Source organism: Mustela putorius, unplaced genomic scaffold (assembly GCF_011764305.1).
Source record: "Mustela putorius furo isolate JIRA1106 unplaced genomic scaffold, ASM1176430v1.1 tig00000129_pilon_pilon_pilon, whole genome shotgun sequence".
NCBI classification, from domain to species: domain Eukaryota; kingdom Metazoa; phylum Chordata; class Mammalia; order Carnivora; family Mustelidae; genus Mustela; species Mustela putorius.
The window spans coordinates 7,008,343-7,032,569 of NW_025421290.1; the positions used below are offsets into that span (position 1 = coordinate 7,008,343).

General features: G+C 43.3%; 1 protein-coding gene and 1 long non-coding RNA gene across 5 annotated transcripts in view; both read right to left on the reverse strand.

Moving 5' to 3' along the window:
- NID2 (nidogen 2) overlaps window positions 1-7,648 on the reverse strand; it is a 61,795-nt gene extending 54,147 nt beyond the window's left edge. Inside the window, exons 1-2 of one of the 4 annotated variants that reach the window (XM_045069424.1) lie at window positions 7,095-7,646; window positions 6,119-6,427 (exon numbers count right to left, since the gene is read on the reverse strand). In XM_045069424.1, coding sequence (XP_044925359.1) covers window positions 6,119-6,427; window positions 7,095-7,538 — 753 coding nt within the window. In that variant the 5' untranslated portion in view covers window positions 7,539-7,646. Of the gene's footprint in view, window positions 1-6,118; window positions 6,428-7,094 lie in introns of all 4 variants that reach the window. The other 3 variants (XM_004738783.3, XM_045069431.1, XM_013056187.2) reach the window with 3 other exon arrangements.
- Window positions 7,649-8,363: 715 nt separating this feature from the next.
- The window catches only part of LOC101687919, a 55,816-nt gene continuing 39,952 nt past the window's right edge, over window positions 8,364-24,227 (reverse strand). Inside the window, exons 2-3 of the long non-coding RNA XR_198456.3 lie at window positions 11,763-11,869; window positions 8,364-10,613 (exon numbers count right to left, since the gene is read on the reverse strand). This is a non-coding gene — a long non-coding RNA (uncharacterized LOC101687919). The remainder of the gene's footprint in view (window positions 10,614-11,762; window positions 11,870-24,227) is intronic.

The window sequence follows — 24,227 nt, forward strand, 5'->3', positions numbered from 1 at the left end:
AGTTACAATGAAAATGAAGAGTCACCCTGTCTTCTCTTTCCTGTCTTCCTTGAGGTCATGTGCTCCCCACAGTGGGGGCATCACTGACTTCTGGTCTCCAGGGTTTGGGGTGAGCACTAACCTCCACTCCTTAAAATACACTTCTCCATCTCCCAGCACCTGTAGGCCACTGTTACAGGCATGTGTTCCTCTCATTCATCTATATGCCCTAAACCCTACAGATCCTGCCCCAAATCCAAAGATCTATGCTCTAGTCTCTAATGTGACATCCTTCCTGATACTTGGGCTTTAGCAAAACTTAAGCATTTCATTAACCAATTTCCAAATATGTCTCTATGCAGTACATCTTCAGAGCTCTATTTTAGCCTCAGGTTAAATGTTTTCAGATAGACTCCAGACCTCCCCTCTTCTGGACTTGAGCTCCAGAAATCCAAAAGCCACAACAAAGTCCTTCTTTCACCTCTCATTCTCTCTGTGGGTTCACCCCCCTCCATCAACAACAATCATCTTTGAAACAAGCCAACACACTTCAGTCCCCACATTGAGGCCTCCGATGGACAACCTTCCACTCATGTCATGTGACTGGTTCCACGACTCCCCTCATCCCTGTCTCCTGCCTTAGCTCTCTCAGCCCACTCCCAGGACAAGGCCTTGCCCAGAACAGTTTCTCCGGCCGCCTCATTCTCAGGACCCATTCTTTCGGCTGAACTTAAATTCCAGGTCAACAAAACATCCCCCATATCACACAGATTTGTGTTGGCCCAGTTCCCCACAACTTCTGTCCGTCAAACAACAACAGAACAATTCTCCCCCTCCCCCCAAAACCACAGCTGAAGTAAACACTAATCCTCTTTATGTCTCTGTCAACAACTTCTTTGAAGATCAGTACCATGACTTCTTTGCCCTGTAAGGTACCTAGGACAGTTGAGGACTCTCAGATTAACTGAACTGATAAACACTATTTGTTCCTTTTTTTTTTTTTTTTTTTAAGAGAGCGAGTGTACCGCCCCCCTCCCTTGACTGGACAAGCCAGGGGGAGGGGGAGAATCTTAAGCACTTAAGCAGGCTCCACACCCAAGGCGCCCAACAGGGCAGATCTCATGACCCTGAGACCAGGACCTGAGCCGAAATCAAGAGTTGGACACAACCAAGTCAGCCACCGGGTGCCCCATATTTCTTCACTCTTGTTAATCTGTGGTTATACTTTGCCATTCCTGCAACATCAGATAAAACACCCGGTCATACCCACCATGAATATCCATGGAGAGAAAGGGCAACAAGTGAAATAGTTTTAAATGGTTTAAAGATGCCATTCCTCTAATATGTTCACGTTTCCAGGAACTTTGCAACGTAGGGTTAGTGTGTCAAGGTTTAAGAAAGCCACATAGAACTCACACAACCCTCAGGCAAGGCAGATTACTATTTGCCAAAATCTATCTCCGAAGAACTATTAAAATAAGAACTCAAATCACAGGGCTCTTTCAAGTATTCAGAAGAACCTTCAATGTGGGTAATTGAAAAAACATCCTCTCTCCAAACAGAACCCTTATCTCCTTTCAAAACGAAACAAATTCTGAAGCCAACTCAGCATATGGCAATGTCTGAAGAAGGATTTTAACTAGAAAAGTAAGAGAGATGGAATCTACAAATCTTTCTGTACTTCTCACCCAAAAGAGACAGAAGCTGCAGTTCCAAAAACATAGTATTTAAAAAGAGTCCTTATGCAAAGGCCTTACATCACAGGGTCCTTATGAGGTAGAGAAATTTAAAAACCAGAACCTGCTCCTATCAAGCCAACATAGAGAAGCACAGATTGGCTGAGCATCCACACCACTAGGTCTAAAAGAATAGAAGGACAACTTTAAAATGTCACCCTACATAAAAATGCCACCATAGTTAATTCTGATAACAATCCCATAAGGTAGGCATTGCTTCCCCGTTTTGCAGGTTAGGAAATAAGAATGAGGCTGTCATTGCTTCCAAAGTCTCCAGATAACCTTTCATAATGCACATCTTCTTTCAAAATGTTTTTATATTGTCATGGTCTTCACAACCACCCTGAAAGTTGGGTGAATGAGCAGTACTCCCATGTAACACATGAAATTGAAACAATAATTGACAAAGTCATCTTGTCTGTATTATAATTTTTGGTTTCAAATAAGCTGTGAAAAAAAAATGGAATCTTAAAGCTCTAGTGTGATTTCACCATCCCAGCATTTCTGTGCAACTCTTCATCTCCAATTCATCTCACTCAACTCAACTTCATCATTATTCTGTTGAAAAAGTAAGACAGATGCAGCTGAATTCTCCTCAAAGCATTGGAATACTAATTTGGAAGTAATAAGGTATCAGCAGCATCCTTGGCAGCCAGTTCCATTGTAAGTTCATTCTTCCTTTGAATGAAATATGATTCTAAGTACTCTTCTGGTACTAAGAACAAATCAAGCTTTATTTATTGCAAGTTCTTGGGAAAAGCACAATTATTGTGCCCACCTACATCACTTGAGCCAAGGAAATGGATCTTGCATGAAAAATCTGGGTTAAAGGTGCCTGGGTGTCTCAGTTGGTTAAGCGACTGCCTTTGGCACAGGTCATGATCCTGGAGTTCTAGGATCGAGTCCCGCATTGGGCTCCCTGCTCAGCAGAAGTCTGCTTCTCCCTCTGACCCTCCTCCCTGTCATGCTCTCTCTCTCACTCTCTCTCTCAAGTAAATCTTTTTTTTTTTTTTTTTTTTTTAATCTGGGTTAAAAGCAATAGAAAACAAAAAACTGGGGCACCTGCCTGGCTCAGATGGTAGAGCATGTGACTCTTGATTTTGGGGTTGTGAGTTCAAGCACCACATTGGGTGTAGAGATTACTTATAAATAAAGGCAATTAAAAAAAAAGTAAGAATCAAGAAATGTGTACTCTAGGGGCACCTGGGTGACTCTGTGGGTTAAGCCTCTGCCTTCAGTTCAGGTCATGATCTCAGGGTCCTTGGATCGAGCCTCACATTGGACTCTCTGCTCAGTGGGGAGCCTGCTTCTTCCTCTCTTTCTGCCTGCTTTTCTGCCTACTTGTGATCTCTCTCTCTGTCAAATAAACAAATAAAATCTTAAAAAAAAAATGTGTACTCTAAACATGCCTTTGCCTGACTAAGAGCAGAATTCTCAACAATTGCATTGTATTCTGTTTGCCATTATCTGTGAAATGCAAACAATAATCTTTGTTGTACTTACAGGATTGTTGTAGGAAGTCAGTATGATAAAATAATTGTTTTCAGAATTAACTAGATAGCTTGAATAAACAACATATATAATAATTGTCTTAGTAGTCTTTCCTTTGAGCCCTTACTTTCTCAATAAAGACAAAAAGAACTCTGGTGGGGAGTGGAGGGGGGACTCAATCCCTTGCTTAAAATCTTTCAAAACCAACCCACTGTCAAAGAAACAATTCCAGACTCCCATCAGAGCATGCTCTGTCCCCACCCCATGGCTTTTTCATCCTCGTGTCTGACCACCCTTCTTGTTCAGTAATAATGCACCACACATAAGGCCCAAAACACATTTTACTTTACAGCACATGGGTGATCCATCACATGCTATTTCTTCTGAGACTGGTCCACTATGCTCAACTCAGATTCAAAACTACTTCCTCATTAAAACTTTCCCAGATTGGGTCCCCAAAGTTAGTCTTTTTTTTTTTTTTTAATTAACATACAATGTATTATTTGTTTCAGGGGTACAGATCTGTGATTCATCAGTCTTACACAATTCAGAGCACTTCCCATAGCACATACCCTCCCCAGTGTCCAACATACTGCTACACTTAACATGATCAATGTCCCCACTAAACTATGAGTTCCTTGGGAGCGAAGGGTATTTCCTTTCACTGTGTCTATACCAGTTCTGAACTATAGTAAGTGTGCAAAAACAGTTTACTGGATGAATAAATCTTAATTACATTTAAGTATAAATTGCTTATAACACACACTTATATGCATGTGCCACATATATGTTTACCAAAAAAAAAAAAAAAAGACTGGCAGAAAACAGAATAAAGTATAGCAGTGGTAACTTCTGGTTAGTAGGGTTACAAGTAATGTTTATAATTTTCTTTTTTTATATTTTATGTTTATATTTTCTCATTTTCTAAGTTTTTTATTATTAGGTATGTTATATTTAATCTTATTTTTTAAGATTTATTTTAGGGAGCACACAAGTGGGGAAGGGGCAGAGGGGGAGAGAGAGAGAAAGATAAAGAGGAAGCAGACTCCCTGCTCAGTAGGGAGCTTGAAGATAGGCTTGACCCCAGGACCCTGAGATCATGACCTCAGGTGAAATCAAGAGTTGGTTGCTCAACCACTGAGCCACCCAAGTGCCCCTCTAATTTTAAATAAGTGTTTTAAACTTATATACAAAATGAATGAATGAGTAAATATGAATGAATGCAACGATGATGAGGAGTCTTATCTTATTCATTTTCTCCAACCCTCCACCTAGCCCAATGCCCTGCACAAAGGAAGTGCCCAATATATTTGTTTGAATTGACTGTATTCTGTTGAATTGAATAACTGATATGAAACTCACATCTGTAAAAACAAAAAAACAAAATGAAATAAAACTAAATGTCTGACAAAAGAATGAATGTCCCAAAAAAATCACAAATTGAAATATCTTGTATTTCTAGATCTTCTTAGAATAGCCTTTTAGGGATATTTTTCTTACAGAACACAAAACAGGAATGGCCACCATCTTGAACTACTCAGTGAGAGCGGGCAAGTTGCTTAATCTTTCAGGGAGGATATGTGCCATCTTCCTATAGCTAAGAAATACTATGATGAGTTAAAATAGAGATAAACTGTAAGAGTTTCAGCCCTTCCAGTATGACATTTTAGATTCAGATCTTACTTCACAGTAAGTCCTTACCTATTCCAGGAATGAGGCAGTTCACCATTTGCCAAGCTACCCTGGTCCCACCTGACGTCCATTAGAGTACTTTGAATGTTGCTGCCCAGGGGCGCCTGGGTGGTTCAGGGGCGCCTGGGTGGTTCAGTGGATTAAAGCCTCTGCCTTCGCTCAGGTCATGATCCCAGGACCCTGGAATTGAGTCCCGCCTAGGGCTCTCTGCTCAGCAGGGAGCCTGCTTCCTCCTCTATCTCTACCTACTTGTGATCTCTGTCTGTCAAATAAATAAATAAAATCTTTTAAAAAAAGAAAAATGTTGCTGTCGAGCCTAAAGATTGGGAGCTTGGATTGTTTTACTTTCTCAGGTAGACTGTAAAAGAAATGGAGGACAGTGCCCTGTAAACCAGGGAGCATGTAAACTGATGTCTGTAGGGCAACTTGGCAGAAGCTATCAAGAACCAGATCCTCTCTGGCCCATAAGTTCTACTTCCTGGAATATCAAGTAAGGACATGTGGAAAAATTAACTTAAAAAAAAGCACTTCACAAAATTATAATGATGAAAAATTGGAAATAACCTTAATGATCACTAGACATATGGTAAATTCACTGGGTGGAATATTATGCAGATACTATAAATGCTGTTGTAGAAACATATTTAGTGACAATGAAACATACAATGTACTATTGAGTGAAAAAATATTTCACAAAACAGTATGTGCAGTGCGAATCCATTAGTGTTAATAAACAGTGACAGATAAATACAGACATTAATAGGAAGAAAAAACTTCTGGAAGATATAAATGAAAATGTTTAACTGATTATCTTTGAGCGGTAGGAAAATGAGTGGTTGTTCTTTTTTAAATTGCCAGTATTTGCTCATGTTTTTCCTTCAACGAACATATAATTAGAAATAATTCTTATATACTTAGAGGTGATTTTAAAAATAAACAACCCAACAGTGAACTGCCTTGTGTTCTGAGGGCCTTCCACATCTGCACTGGGGCCCTCATACCCTTACTAGAAGTAGCCACCTCTCAGATCCTGAGAGGACGCCTGGAGAAAACAGTCTTCACTTCCAAGCCACTTCAGCCCTGGTGCCACCAAAGGATACATCAGGTTCTGCACGAGAACAGACTCAGAAGAAATTCCAAGCCAGTTCCTGGGTTCCAGCCCAGAATTCAAACCCATCCCTCCACTGGCGCTCAGCGGCCCAGCATCCCTGGTCAGTTACCTCTCCTGAGGGCGGCACCCGGCTGCTGGCCTCCTCGTAGGCGCCCACCTGCTCCCAGGTGGCCAAGAAGACGTGGGTGGGGGTGAAGTGCGCAGCTGTGCGCGGGAAACCAGCGCGCACATAGCGGGCGGCCAGGCCCAGCACTGCCAGGGACGTGTCCTCACGGTACAGGACCTGGCCCCGGCCCCGACTCGTGTCGATGTCCGCCAGGAAGGGAGCAATGGCCGGAAAGTCTGTGGGGAAATCGTCGTCCACGTACTGGGTCTCCCTAGGGAAGTCCTGAGTGGAGATGATACCGTTGGTGCCCACCTGTGGGAAGAGATGGACAAAAGGTGATGGTCGCGTTCGCACCAGGAGGCCCTCGGGCGGCCACAAGTCCAAATGTGCGCGCGCCTACCCTGGCTACGCACGGAGAAAGCGGAACGGCCGGGGAGGCTTGAAGCTGCCGCTTCCCTACCCTCTGGGAACCGGACTCCTGTTTCAGGGCGACCAGCGCAACTTCGGCCCGCCCGCCGCCCGCCACCTTTACCCCACAGCTTGGTGCGATGGGTCCAGAGCCCTAAAACTCCTGGTTCACTTCTCTTCTCACTTCCCGCACAACACTGGAGAAGACCTTCGGATGCGAGGAGGGAACGCACCAGCTCTGCAGCGGTGCACAGCCCGCTCGCGGTCCTTACTAGAAACCCCACTGGCCGCCCCAGCATCCCCACCTCCTTTTCTGCCTGGGACGCTTATGTAGCTGCGAATCTGGGTCTGACTTCTTGCTCTTCCTCTGGAGGTAAAGAAAAGCAAGTCAGACAGCAGCATCGCTGCAGAACCAGGTCCCCACCCCAGGGGCGCTCGGGGACAGCCCGGCGTGCGGACTATTTCTTCCGCTCGGAAGGCAGGGGTTCGGTGAAATCCACATTACAGTGACCCGTGGGAAGAATCTGCGAGAACTCTGCCGGTTCCCTCGCCAAACGGGGGCTGAACTTACGTAGAGGTAGCCAAACTGGGCTTCGTAGAAGCGCAGGGGACTCGCCAGCTTCACTGGGGTTGAGCTTTCGTCGTCGCCTTCCTGCAGAAGCTGGTCCCCCCGCGATTGACCGTAGGGGAAGAGCTCCTCTGGGTGCAGCGCCCCGGCCCGGGACAGCAGCAGCAGCAGCAGCAGCAGTGGCGGCGGCGGCAGCGATGGCAACGCCAGTCGCCGGGCGGCCCGGTCCCCCCGCATGCTGGCTCGGCTCCTGGGCTGCCCCGCGGCAGAGCGCGTCCCGGCCGGGTCAGCCAGCCCACTAGCTGCGCCGCGCCAGCCTCCAACCTGGATCCCCGCGGGTGCGCGGCCGGGCGGGGACTCCGGGCCTTCCCAACGCGCTGACTGGCTGCGGCGCTCGGCCGGGGGCCAATCACGGGCTCGGGGAAAGTTCGACAGCCGCGGCCACATCTGGTTCTTGTTAGTTTTCTGAGGCAGCGGTCGCCGGAGCGGCGGGGCTGGCGAGGTGGAAGCCTCGGGCTGCCCGGAGTGCTGCTCCGCCTCCGCAATCCGTGAGCGGCCGGGCTAGCTCCCGCCCTCCTGCGGGGACTGCTCCGCGGGGCCCGCGAGCCCCTCCCCCGAGACCAAATGGCCCGCCAAGTCCGAGGGCAGCGGCGCTGCAGGAGAGGACCTCAGCGCCAAGGGGGAACCCCGCAGCGGCGTGTGTAGCTGCTGGCTGGCGTGACGCGCCCCGCCAGGCTGGCAGGGCGAGGGTGTGGTGGTGGGGTCCTGGGCGCCCCTCGCACTCGAAGCATTGTTGCAGCCGCAGCTCCCTTGCTCCACCCAGAGAGGCCCTGCCAAGAAGCGCGCTTTTGTATGAAGCCGGAATGATGGGGGGTGGGGAGGAGTCTAATTCCTACGTTCCGACCCCCTTCCTAAGGCTACAGCCTGGAAAGACTGGGCTACCCGCCGAAATGCCCACCAGTCTGGGTTTGGGTCAAGAGAGTTCTCTGCTTGGTACCTTTCCCAGGGAAAACGGGACGTGGAAAGACCTTGAAACACTCCTGTGTGTGTGACGGGCTCCATGTGGAGCAGGGAATGAAGTATCCCATTTGGGCAGCGGAAATGGGTGAGGCGCCAGGGTGGGGGTACCTTGCAGGCAGGGAGCTGCCCTTGCAGTGGGCAAGGGGGTGGTAACTCGAGCCGCTCCCTGGGACTGGAAACCAACTGCTAGATGTGGGGGAACCCCATCCACCACAAACAACCACTCTGTGAAGCATCAGGAGCCAGACGAGATTTTATTACCACTTTTATTATCAAGAGCTTGAAATTTCCCAGATAGTCTGTTTTCTCTCTCTAGCCCCCATGGGGTCCTTGGAAGCAAAGGTATTTAAAAAGATGGAAAAAAGCAAACTCTTGGAAATGCCTTAAGCGATGTTCAAAAGACAAATTTCTTTTTGTGGGTGTTTATTCCAGTTATACAAATCCTTCTGGGCCCACAGGTCAAGCCCTGAAAACTCTGAAGATATCAAACTGTGAGAGTCCTAGTATCAGTGCAAAGTGGAAAGCTGGCCCAAGGCAGTAAGCTTCCTCCCACTGTGAAGAGTTGTATGCTTGTTTTTACCAAAGTGTATTTCTGCTTGCACATATATGTTCTCATTTCTATGAGAGATAGATATTTTCACCATACTTAGGAGGAAAGGAAGGCTCGAAGACATGATGTGAAATGATTTGACCTAGCCAAGGTCACCTAAAGTTACTCTTTGTTATAAAATCCTTCACCAGCTTTCACTAGGTTTTCCAAAACTATCAACTGAGTTTAATTTTAAAAAGCTGACATTTATTTGGTGGTAATATAAGCTATCAGCTACTAACATAGGCTACCAGCTATAGGCTACTGGCTTAAAATGACACCCAAAGATCCCCATTTTATGGTGTTCATTCCCTTGTATAATCCCCTTCCCTGGAGTGTGGGATGGCCCAATGACTTTTACTCTACAGAATGTGGCAATGGTGACAAGAAGTCACTTAGCTGATTAGGCTACATCTGTCTTGGTCACAGGCCCTCTGTCACTGACTGATGATGCAAGCTGATATGCTGGGGAGGCCCACATGTCAAGGAACTGAGGGCAGCCTCTGGCCAATGGCCATCCATTGTTGAATTCCCTCAACAATCATGTAAGTGAGCTTGGAAATGGATCCTTCTCACGTCTTGAGATAATACCTCATCTCTGGCTGATACTTCATTACAGCCTCGTGGGAGACCCTGAAGCTGAAGACCAGATTCTGGACCTGTGAGAACTTAATAAATGTGTACTATTTTAAGCTGTTATGATTTGGGATAATTTCTTATGTAACAATAGATAAGTGATACAGCTAGACACTGTGCTAAGGAAACCAAGACTTCGAGGAATTAAAAAAAAAAATCAGTTAGTTACATGGATTGTAAGTACCAGAGCAAGGATTTGAACTCAGTTCTGTCTGATTTCTAAACCTCCACTCTGAAATACTAAATCATATTGCCACAAGGTCCTCTGCAAGGCTATTCTAGCCTAGTTCTCTGACTTCACCTCTAGGCACAGCTACCATTTCAGCTGAGACTTTAGTTCTCAATGTAACCTTCTATTTTATGGCACAGAACACATTCCCATGCTAGTTCTTCTCCCTGTAATGCTTTTCCTAATCAGTCTCCTCTAGCCAACACTCATTCATCCTTGAACACATGAATAAAAATGCTTCTCTTTCCAGAAGCTTCTCTGGAAGCCACAATCTGATTTAGAATCTCCATGTGCCATGTGCATGCCATTATCATATTGCCAACCCCATTGTATCTCCCTGAGTCTGTGATGCCGCAGGTCTCCCTCACCCCCACAGGCACTTTGTCTTATTGGGGGCCTGCCACCGCAATGCTTGCCTGGCTCTTCTGGAGAAACTTAGAGAAATGTTTGTTGAATGAGTGAAAGCAAGCCGGCAACCCTGGGGCTAAGATCCCTATCTGCGGACACAAATGAAACACCACCTTTCCTGCTAATCTGACCCGAGTTTCATAATCCTCTTTACCAGGTAGCAGAGCAGTTCGCCTTCTACTGTTTCCCAGCCTTTGTCATTCTCTTATTCATCCATCCAACAGCTATTTCCTGTGTTTACCAAGACAAACACAACTAGGCAAGACTGAATGGAGTATAAAGTGTGACCCCTGAGCTCAAGAAACTCTTGATCTGGGCGGATGAAGCATGAATATGAAAGAGCAGCAACATCACAAATTTAGCACAGATTTAACAACATAACAGGTAAGAAGAGCTGTGCCACTGACAGGAGGTCACCAGTTTCGAATCTGATGCTGAGCACAACAAAGTAGATCCAAGAGGACAGGAGCTGAAGTGAGCAGTACTGGCTCGCTGCTTCTTCAAGTGGCTGGATTCTTCTTGAATACGAGGCTATAGACACTGGTGCTTGGGCAGACATTCCTTTGAGCTCTTCCTCTAATATTATTTTTAAAAAGACTATGGCATCCAGTGGTTTCTCCTTTAAAATGTCACTCTGTGTCTACAGGAAAAGAAAAAATCTGTCATAGTAATTTCCCTGGTCAAAGTAAATACTGAAGAAATACTTCTCTTGTATCCAGTCCCAGAGTAGAATTTCCATGACTTGCCAGAGTGGCTGAGGAGGCAGAGGCCCCTTTTGGGTTGGCAGTGATGAGAGGACCTCTACAGACATCTGAGTCCTCTTGGATTCATCTGCACGGCAGCTCAGAGCATTACGTGAGAGGTAAGATGATTCAGGTGCAGAACTTTTTATCCCAAGCCAGGAATGGTACCAGACCCCTTGCCAACAAACCTCGTCAAGAGTCTCCGCAGTTCTATTTGTGTGCGTGTGTGGTTATGTGTCTGTTAGAAATACCGAGACTTCAAGAATGATGGTACTTCCTGTTATTTTAATCAAGAAAATGAAAACACATTTGCTCCACAGTGTGGCAAATAGATGTGGGGATTCAAGACCAAGGTCTATGTATAGCCCTGACTGGTATGTGTGTATGTTTGTATTGGAGGTGGGCTTGGCAGAAAATGTTCTGGTTCTTGTTGCGCACAGTGATTCTTTGCATAACTTTACTATCCATTAAATTCCAGGGTGGGTATCCTAGCATGTAGGAAAAACAAGGCTCTGCAAATTAGCACATCTCCTCAGACTTGGGCTTAATTAAAATTGTTAGGCCTAAGAAAAACTGTGCACTGTTTAGAAGTTCTGAGTAGTTCTTGAGATAGATTTGGTGGGATCCCTACATTCTAATGACCTCCAGATAGACCCCAAAGACCCCTAAGCTTTCACTTGAGTTTTTCATTTATATCCCTTCCCAGGTGGGATGACACATCGAACCCACTTCCAGAATTAGATCCTCTACTCAGAATTTCTGAGTTTTCAGTTTTCATTAGTGGCAGCAAGAGCCGTGCCGTCTTAATTACCAGGGCCCGGTCTCTGGTCCCCATTGGCTCTCACCAGCTAGCTCTCATGACAGAAACAATAGGGTAGCTCCCCAACCCGTATTCCCAATCTCCTCCCCTGTGTGAATCCACCACAGATCGAAGGAGAGGAGTGCTCTCTCCGGTTCTCTCACAGCTACAGTCACCATCTGGCTGAGTCCTCGCCAACCCGCTAGCAGTTTGCTGAAAGGCTGGTGACTTCCAAGAGGGCCCTTACCTGGGTGATTCCTGGGGATAGTTGCATCTTTCTCCAGTCTTGCTGCCTTACATGTGGATGTGTTGGTTTGAGCTTGGACAACCGTCTTCTTCAGACTGTAGTGACAACTATGAGGACAAAAGACAGATAAGAGATGAGTGTCTCAGTCAGTGAGTAACTGCCTACCCCCAGACTGTCTGTTCTGTGAGAAAACCAACCCGCGTTGCTGTAAGCCACTGTCACGTGCACTCATACCTAATCCTGATACTTGGCTAACTCCTTTCTCTACTTCTGTCTAACACAAAAATATGACCACCACACGCTCCCGTCTAGGCCCCTTGGGTAGATCCTCCCTCATCCTGAGGCTTGGCCTTTGTCTGCTGTCTCCTGCCCTTTCCTACCTAGACTTTTAGCAAAACTGAACTATTAGTAGTGCCCCATCCACACAGAGAGCTTGACTCCAGTGTGCCCGTTTATGCTGTTCCTTGCCTGGAACCCCCTTCTGATCTCCTGATGATCTCTCACGGCCTCCAGCACTCAGTTCAGACATCACTTCACCTCAGCAGCCTCCCAGAGTTCTGGCAGGCTCTGAGGGATTGGAACATCTGGGCACACTTCCATCTCGGGGCCTCACCATAAATACTGAAGTGGTCTATTTCTATCTGTCCCTTTAATTGGTTAAAAGGGCCTCAGAGCTAGTTTCCATATAATGGCACACTTTAGTCTTCTATTCTTCTTATGCCCTCTAATGGACTTGGTACATCTATTTCAAGATGTTGGTACATCTTGGTACATCATTTTTACTACAAGCCTGAGCACAGAGAAAGAGACAGGCCTTGACAGGCCTCTAGAGTGTGAACCAAGCCTGAAGGCAGGACCATATATATTCCTTATCCTGAACATCCCAGGCTTAGCAGAGTAGCTGGTACAACCTTCTGGGCTGTTTAGTAAACCATTGTTTTTTGTTTTTTGTTTTTAAGATTTTATTTATTTATTTGACAGAGAAATCACAAGTAGGCAGAGAGGCAGACAGAGAGAGAAGGGGAAGCAGGCTCCCCGCTGAGCAAAGAGCCCGATGCGGGGCTCCATCCCAGGACCCTGGGATCATGACCTGAGCCGAAGGCAGAGGCTTTAACCCACTGAGCCACCCAGGCGCCCCTTTCGTAAACCACTGTAGGTTTGAATTGGGAAATAGTGTTGTAAAGAGATCTTCCCCAATAAATAAATAAATAAATAGAAATTTTCCTTGACTCCCACACTTTTTCCTGAACAATCTACTCCCCGATTCTTCACCTATTCGTTATATTCTGGATTGGTGTGGAATAAAAGGAATTAATGGGTGTGGCTTTTATGATGGTAGCCAGGATACCTTCACTACTAATTATCTTTGAAGGTATTATAGCTAACGGCCTTATTTTCCTCTAGAAAGAACCGTGCAGAAAGGCCGAAACTGTTCTCTCTCTCCTTGTAACTCCATTGCAAACATGGCCTGAACCAAATAAGCCCTTACCATCAGCATCCATCTTTTCACAAAGACTTCTCTCCCCACCCAGACTGCAAGTTCCTCAAAGGGTCTACTTTTCACTTCCTTTAAATACACCCACCACTATCTGACACAATGTTGAATAAATAGGGCTGGTCAACTTCTAATGAGTTGAGTGACTGCCCAAGGGTGAGCTCAGTGTGTGCTGTCTCCATTGGGTAGTGGCTGTGGTTGTGTTTCCAAAGGCTGTTGTCCTTGGCTTCATCTTGTCTTTCCTAGACATCCTGTGCTTCTTACCAAATTGAGTCACCTCGTTTCTATTGCATGTGACCATTGTCCCTTGCTCAACAAGTTAGTGCATGCGTCAGAACAATGCTAATAAAGCCAAAGATAATAATAGCAAGCCTTAACTGAACCTTTACATTGTATTAGGTTCTAATTAAGGACTGCATATACATTATTTCCTTAATCCATTCAACATATCCAGTTTGCAGGTGAAGAAAGGAACAGAGAGGGATTAAGCAACCTGATCAAAAACTCAGCCAGCAAGAACTGAAACCAGAATTCAAACTCAGGTGGTCTGACTCTAGAACTCAAACTTTTGACCCCTGAAGACTGTGGATCTGATTCTCTGGTATACTAGTTACTTTGCTCAGTAATGTATTCACAGAGAGTACCTTTAATTCTGTAGACCTGATAAAGGTAACTAGTTCTAATATTCCCTATAACTGATAAAGTTGGAACTGTATTATCTTTATTAAAAACCATCTTGTGCATGTTTAGGGAATTATAAATATGTAAACTTCATGGAGAAAAAATGGCCCAATACCCTTAAGGAGTTTGCAATCCAGATTTGGAGATAATAATAGCTATAATTTATGGAGCATTTTAAAAAATTTCTCCCGTTTATGGCTTTTTAAAAAGATTATATTTATTTATTAGAGAGAGAGCATGCACACATGAAAGTGAGAGAGGGAGAGAGAGAGTAGGGGAGGAGGGGTAGAAACAGAATCAGACTCCCTGCTGAGCAGAGAACCTGATATGGGATTCAATACCAGGACCCTGAGATCATGACCCAAGCAGAAGGTAGATGGTTAACCGATTGAGCCACCCAGGTGCCCCAGTAATTAACTTATGGAGAGTTTATTATGCAACAGACACTGCAATATATTATTTGCAATCCTTACAACAACTCTACAGGATAAGGAAAATGAGATTCTGGACTTTAACAGACTTGCTCAGGCCCTAACAACTAGCCGTAGCTTAGCTAGGATCTGATGGCCCCAGTAGTCACTTCAAATGTAAATATGGTTGTGTTTCATTTATTCGGTGACAGGAACCTGGTACATACATCATCCAGAATGACTATGAGCATCAAAATGAGCCAGCAATCTTCCAAGCATACAACAGAAATAAATAACAAAAATGACAAATAAATGAAGAAAAGACAAAAATGTGAAAGCTATAGAATCTTCTCAGTGCTTGATTCCATTCATATATTGATAGATTCCCCAAGTAGTAACATGTCCATATCAGACACGGCTCATATTTTTTAATAATGTAATACTACTACCAAGGTTAGCATGCGTAAGAACAAACTCTCATGTTCAAAATGGAGTACAGTGGACTATGTCCCATGGCTGCCCTCTTTTTTATTGTTTTGTTTCTACCCGTGTAACCTGATAAAGATAGCCCATGAATTGGCTAGGGTACATTTCTACTGACAAAGTAAGGTACATCAAAGTGAAAAGCAGTATTTTAGCATACAATAATGGCAAATAAGAATCTCTCTTTGCACCTTATTTGTCAGTCAGCTTATGTTGGCAAGGCCCTCTGGTATATGGTCTTATTCCCAAATCCAGTGTTTTACAGCTATAGTTCTCCACAATGGCTGCCCATGAGAATTACCTGGGAAATTTTTTCCCTCTCAGAGACCACTTAAAATAGAACCCGGGGCACCTGGGTGGCTCAGTGGGTTGAAGCCTCTGCCTTTGGCTCAGGTCATGATCCCAGGGTCCTGGGATCAAGCCCCATGTCGGGCTCTCTGCTCCACAGGGAGCCTGCTTCCTCCCTTCTCTCTCTCTGCCTGCCTCTCTGCCTACTTGTGATCTCTATCTCTCTCTGTTAAATAAATAAAATCTTTAAAACAAACAAACAAACAACAAAAAAAAAACCAGAACCTCTGGGGTCAGACTCAGGTATCAATATGTTTTAACGTTCTCAAGGTGATTCAAAATATAGCCAAAGTTGAAAACCACTGTTCTATAGACACCTTAGAAATAGCCTGCTGGCCACTTTGACCTAAGGAAAACCTACTCACGGATTATTTGAACCTGCTCTTAATATTTTTTTTTTCAAGATAAAACGGTCTCTCTTTTATAGCTATGGTACAAATCAGTAAGGTTTAAAAAAAATCCTATAGTAGTATGAGCGGATTCACTCTACATTTTTTTGGAGGAACCTATGATCTTACCATCTCTGTGGCCCACCTCTGTGAGGAAGTAGAATGATCTCTGGCCTGGGAAAGAATAAAAAAAGTAAGGCTTCTAAATTTTCCCATCAGCCTGTCAACTCTGTTGGTATACATCTGTGGCCTACAGAGCTTTCTTTGATGAGCCATACGGAATATTGCTCTGTTAGGTAGCAGGCAGAGAATCTGGCCAGGAATTAACCAAAACCTGGCAACAATTTCCTCAACACATCTGATATTTGAAACACAACCTACAGGACATAATCTCTATATCACATCCCTGCAATAACTTAAATCATTAGAAATAAATGTACTTGTCGGAGGCAGGCCCCTGGCCAGGGCGGCCTCTGCCATTAAAAGATGGCGCCTGGCTAGTTGCCAGGTTAGGATTGCCTCATGAGACTAAGCGGAACGCCCAAAGAGGAGGTAAACAGCATTGGTTGCTACCGAAGTTGTTCGTTTAGGTGCACAGCCTGATTCGCTCCCTCCTGTACCCTGCTCGCTGATTGGTCACGTAAACGTATATAAGTGTGTAGACTTGCGGAAATAAAGGGAGAGAAGATGCATCTGAACTGGGGCTTCTTGTCATCCTTGCGGGTCGAGGGCGATAGTACTGGGATTATTTTATCTTGCTGCCTCCAGAAAATACCTTGACTTAGTTAAGACTTACTTTTATGCCTTTCAACTTTTATAGAAGGTCTTCATGGGAAAAGTCTACTTGACATATCTTTTAGTATCTTTTTATAAAACTATACTTACAGGTATTGTCTATGTTAATGAATTTTCTCAAACTAGGTTTACAAAAAAAAAAAAAAAAAGGTCTCCAATAATTTGGGACCAGTAAATGAGTGTTTCTAGTCTAATATGGATGTCTCTTTGATTAGACACTGAGAAACTGTACCACTCCACACAGATCATCTGGTGCCAGTCACAAAACCCAAGAGTTTATTTCATTCTAGGAAAGCATTTTAATTAGATATCAATTCTTCAAGTTCATTGTGCTGAGCACTGAATGGGTCACCTTTCACCCTGACCCAGCCCTATTCCTGCCTTCCATTGCTGTCAGTTGCACCAACATTTCCCCACATACACAAGCTGGAAACCTCAGTCCCCTCTGTTGGGTTCCCCGCTTTCCCTTCTCACGGACCTCCAGTTACCCGACAAATGGGATGGACCATAATGTCACAGAGATCAGGATTCTGCCTCTGTTACTCACTGATGTATTCCCTGGAGCAATCCCTGACACAGGGTAAAGGTTCAATAAATATTTATTGAATGAATAACGTTCTATAGCCTTGCCGGCTTGCCTCCTACTTTCTTTAGTTTTCCCCTCCTCCTGCTCCCGCCTGCCATCATTCGAGTACAGGCTCTTCCCACCTTTCCTTGTCAGTAAAGAACACACCTCTTCTCTGACCCCTGTCTGTCAAATCAACTGTTACTAGTAAGGTTTCTAAAATGCCTGAATATGCCTCTTCCCTACTCAAAGGCTCCCCTTGACCCAGCGTTCGAGATGAATGTTTGATAGGATTCTTACATCTGCTTCCAATAATAACTATGCAGTATGAAAGAAAAGAAGTGGGAGCAGCGGCCAGACCATAGCAGCTGTGAAGGAAGATGCCCATGAGAACGAAGCATGAGGTCAGGATGGGGACAAACAGCTTATGTGCCTTTCTATGGGAAGAGAAGGAGGTCGTGTACATGAACGCAGGTTAAAATAGTAAAGTGCCACAGATGGGTATGTTGTGTCAGTCATAGACGTTCATGAAGAGAACCCTGAGTCATCAAAAAGCACTGCACATTATTTCAATCTGTCTGAGAAAGACTTCTGTCCTAAATTTTCATTCATAATCTTAGTGGCTCCCAACATTCCTTGCATTTGCAGAGGATTTCACATGCGTTGCCTCACCTAGCTCCTTCCAACATCCTTGAGGGATAAGCCTTAGAACACTCATGGGGAGACCGAGTCTCAGAGAGGCTGGGGGATACAACCACAGTCACCCAGCTAGGAAGTGGCAGGACAAGCCTAATGTAATTTATACTGTGGGTTTTGTTTGCAGGTCTGAGGTCTGTGTTATCTGTGTATTCTTGAGGTCTGTGTTATCTTGAGCTAAAACCCAACTTTGGAGGCCAAGTCTGGTGCCTGAGTCAGTCCACCACAGTCATCCCTTCCTCTCTCCACCCACCATCCGCTGCTCTGTGAAGTCCTGGAGAGAGTCATTCACCAGGAACTGTACACAGCAGCAGAAGTGTTGTTGGTAATTGACTTCAAATGTGTCACAACACCAGCCAGCAGGCATTATTTTGTTATCCTCAGAGGAACTCTCTGAGGAGAATAATATTTTTTTATTATTTTTTAAGATTTTATTTATTTATTGTTCAGAGAGAGGGAGAGCAAGAAAGTGAGCACAGGCAGGCAGAGGGAGAAGCAGGCTCCCTGCAGAGCAAGGAGCCTGATGTGGGACTTGATCCCAGGACGCTGGGATCATGACCTGAGCCAAAGGCAGCTGCCCAACCAACTGAGCCACCCAGGCGTCCCACTGAGGAGAATAATATTGTTAGCACTTTTTACGTCTGAGGAACAGAGGCCCACAGAAAGAAACGTGACTAAAGACACACAGCTACCGAGTACTGAGACCAGCACTTGAACCTGGGCAGGCTGACTTGAAAACATGAGTATCTAATATCACTCTGCCGTGTGCCTGAGAACTTTAGAAACCCCTCCCATCTTTCCAAATTGTCCTCTTCTCATAGTATCACTTGTCTCCATCTGCCACTGCTTGACTTTGTATTTTATATACTGAATGAGTAGTATGGGAGTTAATGATTCAGGAAGAATCCTAGGCCTTATGTTTCCTTGTGCTCCATTACTAATTTGTCCCTCCCCCCTTATTTCATAGACTCATGGCCTTTTAGAACTTGGCAGGGACCCAGGAAACCCCGTCATCTAATCTCCTTGTTTTAGTGTGACAAAACCCTGACTCAGAAAGTTACAGTCACTTGTTTACACGTCACTGCACCAGTAGGAGCAAACCAAGTCTAGTTCCCAGGCTAGCAATCACTGAGTCGGAGCTCCAGGCCTTGCTTGTCCCAACCCAGACCTGCCAAGGTTAGACAGTCAGGATCAGAAGAAGCACCCTCTCTCAGATCAGGTCCAAGCAGCAGTGAGACTCTCTTTCCTGAGCTGTCTGGCTATTCCGCCATCAAAGACAAAGTGTGTAGGAAGGGTTCAATAGACCCTGTTCATTTGACTGAGATGGGGAAGCGTTAACTTGATGCTCTGGGTTAAAAAGACCCCCTTTGGGCACCTACTTGAAGCAGCTGGGAGCCACGGGAAACACAATACCAGACAGAATCAAACAGGCAGTAAGCTAGTGTCCCACTGTTATTTTCTGAGGGGGCAGGAGGAAACGTTCTATTAGAAGAAGGGAAAGAAAATGATAGACAGGCATTTAGGGGAGGGCACTTCCTGCAGTGTAGATGCTTGGGCTCCCTGCTATGTGAAGTGGTCACTTCATTAAGAACATCTGGTGCCCCATAACCATTACTTAGGGTGCCACTATAAAGACTTATTTATATGGAAAAATCTGTTTCAGCCTCTTCTATTAACAAACCCAAATTTGTCGAGCCTGACTCATTAATGAACCATGTGAAAAGGGGAGGCTTCCCTTCTAGGCTGAGCTGGAAAATGGATGTGACCAAGAAAGGCTCAGGCTTCTAGCCTTAGGCCAGCTGATTTTGTTCTTTGGTTTTCTCCTTTTGCTTCTTTTTCCTCTTTTAAAAATGTATTTGTTTATTTTCTTGCCCCTTCACAAGGCACACACATTTAAGAGGAAAATATAATTGGAAGCAGTGCTTTATAGGCTTTATTTTGCCAATTGCCATGCTAACTGCTAAAGATTATTCTAATTATTCCAATTTTGGAGTACAAGCAGTATACTTAGGTAGGGTCCACAAAACTATGAGAGGAGAGAGAACTTTGCTTCCTCTGGCCCTCAAGGGCCTTCTTTACTCACGGTTTGCATAAAAGGAAGAAACAGCATAGGAATTTGGAACAACAATTTTTTGCATCTAATTTATGGGTGGGCAAGGCAACCTTCTGGGGTAAAGGGGGTTAAAACCTTAGTGAACAGCATCCTAGTCTGTACAGTCTACTCCTGAATAACTGAATGTTGACCCACACTTCATACAGTTCGCACTTGGACAGAGAGTTTGCCAGCTATGGCTCTGAACCCCCAATCTCTCCTCAAGTAGCAAGGCTATCACAGTTCATTTACAAGGGGCAAACACCTCCGTCTGTTTAAAAGCAGTTTCTCCTAACTCTACCCAGAAAATGTGTAGTACCAGTCAAGACTTGTGGACTTATAAAAATAAAGCATCAATGAGATCTTTTTAAAATAGCATTTTAAAGTATATTTTTAAATTTACATACAATAAATGTCACTTTTTTGGTGTATAGTTTAGGAGTTTAGAAAATGCTTAGAGTTGGGGCGCCTGGATGGCTCAGTGGGTTAAGCCTCTGCCTTCAGCTCAGGTCATGATCTCAGGGTCCTGGGATTGAGCCCTGCATCGGGCTCTGCTCAGCAGGGAGCCTACTACCCCCCCCACCTGCCTCTCTGCCTACTTGTGATATCTCTCTGTCAAATAAATAAAATCTTTTTAAAAAAATGCTTAGAGTTGTATAATCACCAATGCAATGAAAATGCAGAACAGTTCCATCACTCTAACACCCTTCCCAGTGCTTCCACACCCCTCACCCACCCCTAATCCCTGTATACCAACTCACAGTGGTGCCTTTTCCAGAAGATCCTATAAATGGAGTCACACAGCAATTTGGGTTGGACTTCTTCCACTGGGCGGAATTCATTTGAGATTCACCTATGTTGTTGCATGTATTAATAGCTTGTTTCTTTTGACTGCTAAAGAGTAGCTCATTTTATTGGCATACCAGTCTACCCATTCACCAGCTGAAAGACACTCAGCCATTTCAGATGTTGATGATTATGAATAAGACAGCTACAAACATTCATGTACCAGTGTTTGCGTGAAAGTAAGTTTTTCTTTCTTTTGTCCTCGGGGTGGAACTACTAGGTCATATCCTAAGTGTATGTTTAATTTTGTAAGAAATTGCCAAACTGTCTTCCAGAAGGGTTGTACCATTTTACATTCCTCCCAGCAATTTATCTGCTATTATCTGCTATCTATTTTTTGCCACATATTCTCCAGTATTTGATTTACCATGATTTCTCACTTTAGCCATTATGATAGATGTGTAGTGGCCGCTCATTGTGATTTTAATTTGTATTTCTTTAATTATGAATGATATTGAGCAGCTTTTCATATGCCTATTTGTCAGCAATATATACAGATTTTTAAAAAACTTTATCTGATTTCAAACACAATACATATACTTGTTATTAAAAAATTGAAATGTTCCAGAAATGTTATATTAAATACCAAAGTTTCTTTTAATTATTTTACTTTCTATTATAGCTACTATTAACAGCTTGGCTGTATATTCCTCCATATAGTTTCCATGTATTTGCTATACTATGTACATAGTATAGTTTCATACAAGTGCAAAACCAGTGGCATTTTATATGTACAGTTTGAAAACTTGCCTTTATCACTTAACAATAATCTTGGCTAGCTTTCCACGTCATGGTAGTCAGTTGTATGCTTTTTCAATCATCTAATGTGTTATATTTTCTAATAAAACAGAAATTTTCTGTGTTTTTAATGTTAAAAAGATCACATCTTCAAATTTCATATGCTTCAATGAATTAGCCATTATATTTCTAGTCTATTTGAGTAAACTTTAAAGTTGTACAAACTCCTGATGAAATTATACACTGTACACTTCCCAGCTTTGAACTGAGAGTTATGCTGCAGCAATAAGGTCTGTTTTAGAAAGATGTGATCAGTTGAATTGTGTGGAAATATGAAACAAAGTCTAGTCGATTTCATGTTTATGTCTTAAGAAACTTGGCATATGAGTATCTGCTGTATCATAAGGAATAGCAAGACTACAAAGAAATTTATTACACTGTATTATTGCTCACCAGTGTTTTCCATAATAAACAAACTGGTTCTGGCATGTACTTTTTTTTTGAACTGAGTTTTTTTAATTAATTATTTTTATTAACATATAATGTATTATTTGCCCCAGAGGTACAGGTCTGTGAATCTTCCGGCTTACACATTTCACAGCACTCACCATATCCCATACCCTCCCCAATGTCCATAACCCAACCACACTCTCCATACCCCGCTCCCCTCAGCAATCCTGTTTGTTTTGCTTTTAATTATTTCATTTCAAGGCAATTACCTTCTGCATCAATCACTCCCACTAACTCATAATGTTCTCATGGGGGTCAAATTACTATCACTATCCTTTCATTGATGATCTTATGGAGAATAGATATGGTGACAAGGGAATGTAAATGATTTATTTCTTGTGACTTAACCTTAGACTTCTATGCTTGCTTAAGCTGAGAGAGATAAAGAGAAAATTCTGATAATATGGTCCTTCTTAAATAGAAGATTCTTTTGGTCTTTTTAACCACAGATAGGCATTATTTAAATCTAGAAGACAATACAGAAGTAGGAAAGAAAAAGGAAATATCAGAGACCTTAGTGGGTATTTCTTCTCTCTCTCTCCTAAAAGCATTTAATCTTTTGGTTTTTAAAGCAAATCTCTTGCAGCTGCTTAGTTCTCTGTTCATGCCAAGGACCCTTTGTTTATACTAACTGCACCCAAAGAATTCTTCTTACACAAGTTGTACTACTTAAGCCCTTTTGCAAGGCTCAGACTTTATCACATCTATGAGGGAAAAGAGCTATAATTTTCTTTCTCAACATTCCTTCTGGTCAAAAAAGAATGTAGAGGATTTAATTCCTTAAACATCAAGTCTTGATACTGCCTGCAATTTGCATGTATCAATGTATGAGAAAACTTTCATAGGCCTGTGGCTAGATTTACCTACCATTTCTGTGCGAAGTAAATTTAGAGAGCCCTAAGAAAGGACCTGGAACAACAGTTTAGTCCCTCTAGATTCAGGTGGTTTTCTATCCTAAAAATCAGCAAGAACCAAAAGTTCTAAGAAACAGAATAAACCAACTGACCAAGTTCTCCTGGAGAAGACTGATTCCAGATATTTATCCAAAAATTCACAACTTTATAGTTCCATGAAAAATACTCTTTTAGGACATATACTTTAAAGCTCTTGAAGATTAAGAAATAATGTCATTTTTTTTGCTATCATCAAAGCCCAAATTACACAATAATTGATCTAATTCCCAATTTGTTTTTTAAGTAGGCTCCATGGCACACAGGGCTCAAGCTCATGACCCTGAGATCAAGTTGCTTGCTCTATCAACTGAGCAAGACAGGTGCCCTTAATTCCTGATTTTTAACATTTCCCCTGAAAGTTCAAAAGCTGTGAATGAACAGCCATGTCTGTTCAACACCATAACTTAGTATTATATTGTTAGATCCATTATTAAACGAAATGAGACTAAGTGAAAGTTATTTAAAGCTTTATTTTATGATAAGTATTAGAAATCAGACTGATTGGCCAGGGAAATGAGACTGAAACAAAGTTAAAGTCATGCAAAGCTCTATTCTATGCCAAGCATTAGAAGTCAGACTAACCAGCCAGGGCTGTCTCCGAAGACAGCAACCCCTCCCCAGCGTACAGGCTACCTTTTATTGGATAAAACTGCAACCCATATCTTGGTATCTCAACCCACTGGGTTTGTGTGTCTCTTGCTGATTGGCTAGTTCCATCTGGTCTGGTGACTTGTTATTTAAGATTACCCCATACCAGGAACAGTTACAAACAGTACTTTTTGGGAAGACTTAGTCAGTTAACATATTCAGTGTGAATAATAAGATTGTCGTCCTTCCCAAGATGGAGTCATTTAGGTTTGGGCAAGACCTTCTCACTGTTACAAACAGTACTTTGTACTGATTAGATGTCTCTATCTGGACTGACTCATCCTTGTATTCTGGGCTCTGTTATCAGGAACTAGTCGACTACATTTTACTTGTTTCCCAGACTTGTTTCTAAGTAAGTTTCTTGGGGGGTAGGGGAGGGAGAGTCAATTTAAGTTTACTGCACAAACAACAAAATGGCTATTTACCCAAGATGGAGTCGCTCTGGCTAAATAGGTCCTTACAATATAAACATTTGAATGATTAACGCCATTCATTTAAATTGTAGCAGTTGATGCCTATTCAACCATTTTAGAGATAAGATCATCAAAGCTAGGAAGGGTCAAGGGCCACATCCGAGATCATGTATCTATCTCTTGACTGAATTGAACTCAATTCAAACCCTTCGATTTCTTCACTTTCTTTTTATTGTATCACAAACTCCTTCCCCAAATTATCCAGATTTTTTAAATTAAAAAACACGGCTAATTATTTTGATATTTACTATCATCCAGATACAAGCAACCTGAAACTTTTTTTTTAAGATTTTTTATTTATTCATTCGACTCAGAGAGAGAGATCACAAGTAGGCAGAGAGGC